Below are 12,284 nucleotides of genomic sequence, written 5' to 3'. Positions count from 1 at the left end.
GAAGGGACGCATCGCTTATATATGCACACCGGGTACATATGTAAAACGCGTTCACCGGCGATTTCGCAATGCACAAACGCCGGTTCCATCCGGCGCGGAAGCGACGAACGGAAAATAACGCGTTCCGTACGAGCGTACGCGGCCGCAGCCGGAGGGGAAAAAGAAGGAAAATAAAAAGAGACGGAAAAAGGAGAAAGAGAGCCCGGTCGTCTGTTGCTCGGTCCGAGGAGAACCACGGGTGGATTCGTACCGATCTGCGACCAGCGAGAATCGATATGCGGGAAATTCTGAAAGTCATTCCGGTTGCTACGCCCCGGTATCGCTCGCCGTCTATCTGACCGCGCCGCGCGAGTTATGCAAAAACCGTTTTAATAATGCTTCTGTCGAGCGCGCGGAATATTCATGAGCCGCACGCGCGGGTTCTCGCTTGTTTTATTCTTTCAAAAGCGCGGGAACATTAGCGCTTATGAATATTTTCTCAGAGTGCGCGTGCGAAAGAGAGAGAGAGAGAGACGCGGGAAGGAACCTCGTTACCCTTCGAAGTCACCGTCGATTCGATCGAATGTCCACCCTTCGATTTCTCTTGTTTCCCATCGTCGACAAGCTTGCTCTTCCAGCGCCGTGACGATAAGAGCAAAAATAGACCGAAGTTGACTTATGTCGGAGAAAATTAAGGAAGAGACCGACCTTTTTCCCGGCTTCGTTCTCCCGGCGAATTCAACAACTCGCGTCTTCCTATGCGAGTGTAATATTTCGGTATGATCCTTTCTAAAATGAATATTTTGTTCCCCTATTTACTTAAAAATAATAATATTTCCTATCGAAAGGGTTTCCTAAGAAGCGAAACGCGATGCGCGTCTTCGGAGGATCTCACGTCGCACCCGCCTGCGCGCTTTCCCGTAGATTTATATCTCGGGATAAATAAATCCATCAATCTAATAGTGGCGGCCTCGTTATTGCATCAAGCCGGCGCGGCGCCGCTTAGCTGCTGCCTCTTTCAATTAGCCCGCTTACTTAGGGCACTCAAGTGCGTCTCAAGTATTTCGCAGAAACGCACACACTTGGAAGGGGAAAGGGAATAAGGGATGACACATCGCGCGGGGAACGCGCGTGCCTCCGTCGTCGTCGGTGCGTCTTATTGCGGACAATCCTAACGTAACTCGCATTTGTCATCATCATCATCACGTCTGTGCCGATGTCGGACGCTGCGCGTCCGTTACACGTCAAACCGGCACTCACCGCGGTGTAATAATCGACGTAGTCGTCCCGTAAAAGCGCATCGTGACGCGTCGTGGAGGAGGAGGAATCGTCGTCGACGCGGTCTGAATCCCGTAATGCGTCGCGGCCGACCTAGATTCGTCGCGCGCGATCGTGCTGCGGCACAGCACCAACCACCACCTTCGTGTCCTTTATCAACCGCGCGCGGGCGTCCTGCACGACGACGGCGGCGATGACGGGTACCGGCTTCAAATCCGGACGATCGCGGTATCTCGTCGGAGGTAATGTAATTAACGGTCGGCGTGCCGCGACTTTGTGGTCGTTGACGGCGGATCCTCGCCCGACAGATCCGGAACGGATCTTGTGTCAGCGAGTGACACAACGCTGCCGACGACGGTTTCCAGATCGGTCGTTCGCTTCCCAATCCTCGCACGGAGAAAAATGATTTTTTCCGGCACACGACGGATTTCTCGCCCGGCAAAATCTGTCGGTTACCGTTCGACGGAAGAAAACAGGATTTCAGGTTCTTGTGAAACAAATTCGACTCTCAGGAACCGGGGAGTCCCCATCCACCGAAACGTGCCGTGGTTATGTCATGTCACGTTGATTCAACGGATCCTCTACTCCCCCGCGTACGGCTTGCGAATTAAGCTCTCGCCGAGATGAGGTTTGCTTTGAGTTAAACGAGGCTCATTATTCTCCGAGTTATTAACCGAGATAACGCGACTCGACGTTCGCGCGCGTCCGTGTTTGAAGATCGCTTCGCGAAGAGAGACCTTTGTCTCCCTCCCTCCCTCCCTCTCTCTTTTCTCTAGCTCATGACCTGAAAACTATCGACGCGTCGAAAGATCGAGCGAGGAGGTTTCGGTGGCCGTCGCTCGTGAACGACCCACCGGTGAAAAAAAGAGAGAGAGAGAAAGAGAAGGATAGATATTCGCGATAGAGAGAACGCAACGGCCTTGATTTACATCGGACGGACACGCAACCCTGGCGCGCCAATCTTTTAAGCATAGCGCGAGTCATTACGCGCCCGGTCAATTAATCAATTCGCCGTTCTAACGACGTGGCTGGCGGCGAAACGCGATTCGGCGGAAAGCGGCTTTTATTTACGGAGAGCGTCGGTAATACGTCCGGCCGCGATTGGGTAACCGTGGCCTCGAGATCTTGCTCAAGGTTCCTCGGTGAGGGTCCACGGTGAAATTATGACGTAATTCGGAGCGTGCGAGTCCGGTGCGAGCGAAGAAGAAGAGAGAGCGCTCGAACGTCGGGTTTACGCATGAACGAGACGGACAGACGGACGGGATTCGTCTGCGTCTAGGTACAAGCTGTCGTTGTGGACTTCGGAGAACCTCGATAAGCGGTGTTGCAGCGACCGGCAATATTGCTTATCGCCCGGAGGAAGGCTGTGAGCGCCGGTATCTCTCAACGCTGCACCGCGACTACCGTTGTGTGTGAACTTTAAGTCGAACGTGAATCGATCGGCGATCCGCGTATACGTGGTCTTTCGCACCGAGACCTCTCGTATCGGATTCGTGAGTAAAAGGTTCGTCAAATAAGGTAGAAAACGAAATCATCCAATTTCGGAGGACTGATACGCTCTTACGAATAATAAGACAGACAACGTCGACTCGGTATATTTATAGACATCTATGACGAGGATTTTTTAATACTCACACTTTCAATGAGGATTGAAAAACAAAATGGCAAATCCGTTGCACCAATCTGATACAATAGCTTCGCTGAATAATTAATTCCCTCGCGTCGGAATGACCTTTCCCGGACGTTGTGCTTTCACGCGCCGAGTGAGCACGTTGTTAATCACAAACCCGACATAATCTTATTATATCGTAACAACGAGACCTTTAAGAAAAAAATGGTGCGCGGTCATGTGAAGCAAGTGCAAAGCGAGTTGCGCTTTCATTCTCGACGGATACAATCTTAAATGGATGCATCCTGAGAGAGCCCGAGTAAAAAACGCGAACCGCAAAGAGTTAAGTCTATCGTTGAAGATGTGCGGTATACCGTGTCGCGTTGTTACGCTTCCGGCGTATCGCGAGATTCTGCAGTTCGCGAATTTCACATCGAGAGATTTAACGAGGCCGGGAACTCGTTACCGCGATACCGTTTGCTGAATCGAGGCGTCAGCGACGTTCATAGCGTATGACATCACGGGCAGGAGGAATGAAATAATTCATCAGCGAGTTATGCACGACGGACATTGTACACCGTACATCGCATCATCACGAGCGCGACACATTTTTCAAGATGGAGGGAGGGAGAGGGAGAAAGAGAGGAAGGGGAGGAGGGTGAGAGCCGAAAGGACGTGTACTGTTTCCGCACGAGAGTACCCGGTAATTAACGTGAGAGCGCCTCTCGACTTGATTTTGGTCACATACACACACCTATACGCATTCATACGTGCATATACGTCGCATACGTAGGCCTGAAAGAGGACATTTTTTTTTTCAACCGCCGACTCGTTTCACCTACGCCGACGGAATGTATGCGATTCGATGCGAATAAATTTACACCGCGATCGGTCCGCTGGTTTTGAGGGACTTACGTGTCGTCTCGGGCACTGTGCAGCGTAAAACGCCAACCTTGAACGCAGCTACGAATTTCGCAAACCCCACGAATACGAAGGTAAATATCGATGCGGGCGCTCGTAGGAGGCGAAGCGTTGAGGGGAAGAGGGGGGAGACGATATATCACACGGATCGCCGAGAATCGGGTCGCGCGTTGGATCTTTTTCTCGCTCGACCCAGGTCGCACCGCGATAAAAAAGGCAAATGAAATCTACTATGACTTAGACCGCGAAGGTGAAATAAACTAGTCGATTCGCACTTTCTCGATCAGCTTCGTACAACCGGTTTCTTCTTCTTATGTCATCCGTGCGACAAAAAGCGCTCACCTTGTCTGAACTCCCTCTCTCTCTCTCTCTCTCATCGTACCCTACTTTTTCCCCTCATCCCCCATGCTTATCACATTCGACCGACCGATCGAGTAAATCCACCTTTTCCTCGGTGATGGTTGATCCACCGGTCAAATTAAACTTTTCGTGATTCTCGGGGAAAATTATAGCTATTTTCGACGCTTAACATACCCTTTTTTATTAAAATCACAAAAAATAGTCAGGAGAACCATTTGCTGATAAATATGACTATAATATCAGTGATAATAATTTTACACGCTTATATATTACTACTATATAAAACATGTTTGGCGCGGAGAATAATTACAATTTTCTATCAGTGCACTCAATTTATACTCAATACCCTTTTTATGGTTTAACCACAAAAATAGTAGCAATACATACTAGATTATCATCACTGACATTATAATAAATATATAATGATTCTAACACTAACTAGAACAAAAGAAATTACTAGAAGATAGTTTCCCTATACTCTTCCACTGTGACTATAGTTACAAATATCTTTTTCTTCTCTTATCTTTCTTTCTCTCAGTGAATACTTGTTCCGTGAGAACTTGTTTCTCGATGCATCTTGGAACGCAGCCGATGATCCAATGAGAGAACCAAGCTTCTGGGAATTAATCAGAAACAAGTTCTCTCACTGGACCATCCGGCTGCGTGTTCCAAAGTGCATCGAGAAAAAGTGTTCGAAGCATACTGATACCAAGCGAAGCACTCAAGGAGCATTCTTTCGGCTCTACTGAATGCGATCCGTTGTTTGTCTCTCAATGACAAACCGACCGTAGTATCTCTTTACCGCGTTGCGCCCTGTTCTTTTTTATTGTCAACGGAACACGCGAATACCGCCGTCTTAACGACAGCCGGCCGTACCGTACTTTAGTCGACATAAACGGTCCGGACGAGGCTGTGATTAGCGAGGCAGGTTGACATTCTTCGGCCTTTTTATCCTCCCGACGAGAACTGCACGCGCGCGCTCTATTCTTTCGACGCGGACGGGGCTTCGTTTCTTTTCTAAATCCCGAAGAGAGCGCTCGTCAGGATCTCCGCTGCCGTGAACACGTGTGCATCCTCCCCCCTCCCCCCACCTATCTCTGCCTACTTTATCGCTGCCTTCGCAACAGTAGCAGCAGCCTACGTCCTGGAGTAACCGTGACCTTTGAGCCGCAACAATCGCTCGCTCGTTTTAATGATCACTTTGCATGCAAGTTAACGTAACAAAAGTCCGCGCGACGAAGGTGTGCTAGCGTAGTTTTCACGCCTCCTTCCACTCCGACCCCCTCCGGCAGGCGCTCGACTCCGTAAATAGAGAGCCTCCGGAAAAGTAGCGATCTTCGAACGAGAGACGTCGCGCTTGACACTTTGTCTCACGAGGATACGCGCTCACACACAGGATATCGGAATCGACGCTGTCGTGCTGCGATCGTCGCGGCACGTTTCGCAGGGGAACCCGGCGAAATTCAGCCAATATGCAATTTAGCGAAGCGAACGTCGAACGTTCTCTCAAGAGGAAATGCTTGAGTGATCGGTGATCACCGACATTACAGGTCCCACCAATCTCCGGGAGTGATTTTACAAAATTTAAAATCTTCTTACGCATGTACATATTCATGTGTATGTACATATTCAAGTATCACATGTCCTACTTTACGTGGTTCGTGTAGTAGCAGATCCAAAAAGAACAAATAAATATCTTTTCTTTTTCATTGTTTCTGCGCTGAAAAAAAAAAGATACTTAAAAATTCATTTGTAAGATATAAGGTTTATCTCCAACAGAGATAAGCCTTACTTCTACGAAGTGGATCTTATGTTCCGCAAATAAATTCTTAGGTATCCTTTCTCAGTATGCAATCAGATTTCCCTGATGAAACCGGACGCTGTTATCGTGACCGACTTTATCAACGAAATTTTACCAATTTACCGGTCCATATTTATAACTACGACAGTGACTACTCCCAAGTGATATAATACACTGATTACACTTGACAGTGTTGCGAGACAGTGTCGAACCCTCGCGCGCGCTTCTCTCTTCGCGCTTCATCCACGCGATCGAAAATTGCGAGCAGACGTTGCGCGGCGGAACGGTTGAGCGCGAGGCCGTAAATGGTAATTAGATGTTATATACATACGTACGAGGCCTATTATTTGCGATAATACGAACCTCGCAATCCTCCCCCGCCCCCACGTGGCCGAAAATACACGGGTTCGTGACGAACCCGGTACACCGCGCGCGGCGATGCGCCGGGAAACTCCCGGGTTGTTGCGTGTGGTATATATATGGTGAATTTTTTAAACGTAATCGCACACAATTGCGACCACCGCCGCATTGTAACGAGAGTACGGACATGGGTGGGGTATTTCCGCGGAGGCGTTTTCGGCTCGCATGCTTTCTCCCGAGATCTATTTGAATTCACGAAGGTCAAAACTTTTTCTAACGCTGGCGTAACCATTTCCTAGCGTGTTGTGTCTTAATTAGTGCGTGTAATTAAGGAGAAGTTGTCTTCGTGTGTATAATGCATAAATTGCGTTGTAAATTATGCTGTAAGACGTATTATTAATTGCACTGTTAATCGCGCCACGAACCGTGTTATAAATTGCGCGAGAAATTATGCCGAAATTATACGGCGGTATATAATCGTAAAATACACAGCATAAAACTGTACTGTAGCTTCTAATTGTGAAATAATTTCCATTTGTGAAATAATGGTATCTTTCGCCGGCATTGGAGTGCCGAGGACAAAGGGGGAATATTCGGAATCTCGTTGTTTATACTGACTCGAACTGTCTGCATTTTCGAGCAAATATATTAAGTATATATTTAGACACCGGGAGGAATGTGGTGAATGCAATATAGAGGAAGAAGCCTAGAGCCACGATGGAGCGTCGCCGACGCTCTTCTCACTCGGAGCCAACCTTGATTACGTAAATTTTCTCTCTACGTTCAACAACACTGACAGGCACTAATAAAAAGGAAAGAGAGGTTAAATCGCTAAATCGGCCGCTCGCTCGATTCAGCGAAACCGGTTTTTTAGCGTTTCAACGTCGTGTGCCTTCCATACCATTATTCCGGCGTTTGTCTCGCAAACCCCTTCGTGCGCGCAAAAAGCCGCGGCCCGAAAACCAAACAAAATAATAATAATAATAATAGAGAGGAACGAAACAAATCGTTACATCGTGTATTCTCGCTTACTCAACGGAAACGACGTCTCTCTCTCGCGCGTCTGTCCTCCGCACGGGTTTGTAAACAAAGCACCTCGAAATCACCTGTCGCACTCTCTCGGCGCAAATTTATTTGCGGCCGAAGAAATGTGATACACGCGAAAATAGCGCGTGCCGCCGAAGGGGATCGTTCCGGATGCGCGAGCCGGTTTAGCAAACAAAAAAAAAATTCAACGTCGACACGCCAAAAACTCACCTGCTTCCCGGCGCGTGGCAGCGTCTCCACGTTGGTGCCGCCGACGACAGGCGCCTTTTCCGGTCCGCCGTTCTGCTGGCTGACGTTCACGTTCGCGTTTACGTTGTTAGCGTTGTCGGTGACGTTCGCCCCGGTGCCGCCGGTGACGGCGCCGCCGCCCTTCCCGTCCTCGCCCGTCATCCTCGCCCCGTCTTCGACTGCTCCGTCGATTCACCACCCTCTCACACCCTCGCCGCCGTCGTTCTCGCCTCCCCCGCTCCCCCGATATTTCCGCTCGTTAATTCCCAACCTTCTCGGTCCAGGGCTCGCGGGATCCCGGTATCTGCGCGGTGTCGAACCCGTCAGAGATGAGAGAGCGGGCGGCGGAAGCGCGATCGCGACGATGACGACGACGACGAGCGCGCACTCGCCTATGACGTTCTGCGTGCGACCCGATGGATATATATATATATATATATGTATTCTATACCATTGCGTGTATTGTTTTTTAGCTTCTCCCTCAAAGAAGTGGAACATCGTTATCCGCGAAGGAGAACACGCGGTTTAACGTTCGCAAACTGTCAACGCGAAGCACCAGCGTTAAATCGTCAGCGCTTGAAACGTTAATTAATGTGAAAGTACTGTAACGTGAATCGCTAACTCGAAATCGTCAGCATGAAACGTTAAACTGTCGGAATGTGGAACGTTAAATAGTTAACGCGCAAAAGTTTATACGCTAAATTGCAACGTGAAAGGTTAACGCGTTAAAAGCGCGATGGCAAGTTCCGGACTGATTAATGTAACTGCGAGTGCAGCGCGCGACTTCGATATCGCGTTGTGCGAAGACGTTCGCAGGCGTCCGGAAGAGAGCGGGTCGTAGTAACAGTTCGCGCAAGGTCCACCTGAGACGCGACTTTGGACCTGACGAAACCGCCAACTCGAGTCGCTCGAATCTCCTCGCGAATCATACGGAATCTCATATCATCATAACGGTGACGAGACAAAATATCGAGAAAGGGAGAAAGAGAAAANAGAGAGAGAGAGAGAGAGGGAGAAGGAGGAGAAAGGGAGAGACGGGGAACGTTATTTTTAGCGGCCGTCGAAACGATACGGGCGTTAAAACCGTACATGACGAAACGGTCCGAAAACACATTGTAAACGCCGCGCCTCTTCTCTCCTCTCTCTCGCTCACTCACTCGTTTTTCGCCACGGTCGCAAGATCGGCGGTGAAAGATCGTCGACGGTCTCGCCCACGGTGCGCGTACGGTCCTCCGACACAGCCGGGCGACACGAAAGTCCGAGAGAAAGAGAGCGAGCGAGTCTCTCGGAGCTTTGGGTCGTCCCCGGAAGACGCGTCCCGGCGACGTCCGTCTCGGACGTTCGCGTCGCCTGGAGCGCGGCTTCCCTCTTCGGAGCACTGCGCACCACGATTCTACGAACTTGGGCGACGCGCCACGAAGACGACTTACACGGGGACGAGCCCGGGCGACGAAAGCGAGACGAGCTTCCACGCTTTTGGGCGGGAACGCGGGGGAACCGGGGGAGTGACGAGGCACAGGGGGATCGTGTAGGAGGGGTCTCGCGACAAGCGTGATCGCGAATATTCACCGATGACGAGGAATTAAACCGGCCGCGCTAGGCGAGCCGCGAGTACCCGAGGAAGTGCACGGTACGTACGTAAGCCCGCACGACGGTCGACGGCAGAACCACCGGGAAAATCGATTCGAGCGTGTCCGTTCGAGCACTGCGCGCCTCTCGAGAGCGCGGCGATAAAAGCGGCCGCGCCGATCGTCCCGACTCTCTCCCGACGTTCGCGGACGGAACACCCGGCGACGACGTCTCGCTGACTCGATCCCGTCGCGCGAAGAGGGGCGGGTTCCTTCTCGGAATTCGGCGGTAGCGCCCGTCTTTTTCCTCTGTTATGCTTTTTGTTGTTATTGCCGTCGTACGCCCGCCTCCCACTGCTTCCTTCGCCGCCGATGTGTGTGTGTGTGTGTGTACACACATACACATACACCGTTAGGTTGTGGCGATTGAAATGAGAAAGAGGGAGAAAGAGAGAGAGTAAGAGAATATGTTTCGATGGTTCTTTAATTTCGCTCAGTGGCGATCAATGGGTCATTTGACGGCTGTTTGACAGCAAAGAATCGCGGTCGAGTCGTGAATCTCCGACTTGGCAGTGCATACCGCAAGGTTATCGCTTGTGAGAATGAACGAGCAGCGGGGTCAACGGGGATACGGGTGTCCTGATGCAGGTACACGGCGGGCTTCGGGGTTCGCAAATGTCTCATTTAAAGATACGCGACAGACGATCGCGCGGAATGTATCTCTTTCTCGTAGTTCGGAGTGACGCGTCGACGTGCGTCAGCGTATCGAGTTTTCATCTTCGACGTGATATCACGGATCCGTTTTTCATAGCTGAAATGCATGCGTATTTCAAGAGATTTACTACACGTTGAAACGTATGGGGAGGTTATATACAGGACTCTCACACACGCTTCGGCGTGTAAATTTCTTCAACTGGTGCAGTCGGTTCAGCTATAAAGAACAGACCACAACGATTCTCCCGTCGCCGAGTGACGTCTAAATCGCGCGAACTCAGCCAATAGAACGCGCGCAGGTTTGCGTGTAATCGTCATTTTTGCGTTTATCATGGCGTCTGGAAATTTGACAAAATGGTTATCGGCAGAAAAGGAGGGGGGCGGAGAGAGCGGGTCGATACTCGGCAAAACATCCTACCTTGCGACTCTGGCACCGCTGAATAAATCGCTCGACGATAATCCGTTCGCGGACGCGTTCATCGGCGATCGACTGCACCGGCTTGCTCGTCGACGAAATAAAAAGGGGGGGAAGGGGGCGCGAGCGGAGGAAGACTCGGCGTGAAACGGTAGTACATCCCGTGAGCTTCCGCGATTACTAAACCGGCATTCCGTTGGCGTTGTACGCATAGGTGGTATATATATATATTTTATATACATATATATATATATATATATATACATACTAGCGTCGACGGCGCCGGGTCTGTCTCTTCGGTGCGGCGTATTTCTCGCGCGATCGATCTCTCGAACCCTTTTTCCCGCACTTCGGCCGAGTTTGTGCTGCGGCTCGAGGACGCCGCAGCGCCTCAAATCCGCACGATTATCGAACGATACGAAGTCGAAACGCTCACCCTGATGCGCGAGAGGCGAATTATACAGCAGGACGAAAAAGAAAGGGGCAGGACGGATGGGCGAACGTACGAAGATTCGAGCGAGCGAGCGAACGGAAGAGAGAAGGAGAGAGAGAGAGGGAGAGAGAGCGAGCGAGAGAGAAATAGAAATACAGGCGGGAGAAATAGAGAAATAAAAGGACGCTTCTACTAAAGAGTAGAGAAAGGATCGGATCGCACGCAGGGTTGCGCCTTGGCAGGGATACCTTTCAAAGTCCCCAAGCGTCGAGCACCGCGGTATTCGAACGAGACACTGTTCCCATCCGAGCGTTTCCTCTTCACTTGTCAAATCGGCACACGGCGACACGCCGTCATTTTTCCGTTGCGTTCTCTCGCCGCGGCGTTTCCCCTCGCATCGACCGGCCGCCGCCGCCGCGCACACGAATATGTGATACCCCGACTCTCCGCGAATCGCGCGACGAGGAAAGCGTAACGCGACCGCCCTTCCCGAAACTTCGCGCAGCTTTGACCGCCCCATCGTCCGTCGCCGATAGCGACGCCGCACTCGCCGCGACATCTGCCGGCCGCGCCGTCTACCATCCGGCGTTGTCGATTCCTGTCGGGACACGCACGCGTGCGCGAGCGTTTGAACGTGAAACGCGGCATCTCGAGTATCCGGCGTAAGGTTCATCGCACGAGAGAGGAAAAGGAAGATGCCGGGCTGGCTACGTGTAAAAATGTATCACAGCGCACGCCGTTTCCCAAGTATATTTGCGACATCGTAAATAAATCGAAGCGATGATTTGTTAATCTGCAAATCTCTGTGCTAATGCATTTACAATATCGTATGTAAATCAGATATATTTACTAAATCTTCATCAGATTTTGTCGAAATTAACATTGTCAGTACAAGGCTATGAAAAACCAAACATGGATGTTTCAGTGCTATTAATATTAATAACGTAAGGATATATTTATACACACAATAAATGCGTACCAATATTAAGTTTGGGTACGTTAATTTTTTTTAACTAAATTATGTTAAATTTGATTCCTATAAATTAACTAAGTTTACGTTAAAAGTTGCATAAGTAAAGTACTCAATTAAGAGTCAAGTTAAAATGAAATTAGATTTATTCAAGTTAAAAGTTAATTACGCAAAATTACATATGAAATATTTCAACTTAACAAAAAAAAAAGTAAATAAGTTAGAATTAATGCGTAGAAAGTAACTAAATTTAAATTAAGAGTCAATTCATCTAAACTTAACTAAGTTACGTGTTATTAACTTTAATTCAACCTTCAACTGAATTAGCAGGTTACTGTCTAACTCTGATATATATGTATGTATGTATGTATATATATATATATATATATATATTCAATATATCTATTATAAATATATATCAGTCAAACAAAGATAAATCAGATAAATTTTTATATATAAATCATTTCATATATAAGTCATTATGACAATTTGTTCTGCTATTATTCTGATATATACTATAAACATTATATTTGAAAATTTACAATTTCATACTTTAATTTCGAATTTTTAATTATGTATTTCATCATAAATTATTATGCGA

General features: G+C 49.0%; 1 protein-coding gene across 22 annotated transcripts in view; it reads right to left on the bottom strand.

The window, feature by feature from the left end:
• Nucleotides 1–11,223, bottom strand: part of LOC106743577 (ankyrin-3-like) — a 116,212-nt gene extending 104,989 nt beyond the window's left edge. For 7 of the 22 annotated variants that reach the window (XR_001374377.1, XM_014617556.1, XM_014617544.1 and 4 more), the window contains exons 1-2: nt 10,962–11,211; nt 7,566–7,887 (exon numbers count right to left, since the gene is read on the bottom strand). Coding sequence is in view for 21 of the 22 variants with exons in the window: in XM_014617556.1 (XP_014473042.1) it covers nt 7,566–7,745 (180 nt within the window). In the remaining variant the exon portion in view is untranslated. Of the gene's footprint in view, nt 1–7,565; nt 7,986–8,740; nt 8,922–9,221; nt 9,362–10,961 lie in introns of those variants that run through there. The other 15 variants (XM_014617555.1, XM_014617558.1, XM_014617559.1 and 12 more) reach the window with 11 other exon arrangements.
• Between the last annotated feature and the right edge of the window lie 1,061 nt (nt 11,224–12,284).

The sequence above is a fragment of the Dinoponera quadriceps genome, unplaced genomic scaffold, assembly GCF_001313825.1.
Source record: "Dinoponera quadriceps isolate SergipeBrazil2010 unplaced genomic scaffold, ASM131382v1 scaffold1146, whole genome shotgun sequence".
NCBI lineage: Eukaryota > Metazoa > Arthropoda > Insecta > Hymenoptera > Formicidae > Dinoponera > Dinoponera quadriceps.
Note: the sequence above shows the minus strand (reverse complement) of the source record. Positions and strands in the feature narration are given on the sequence as shown.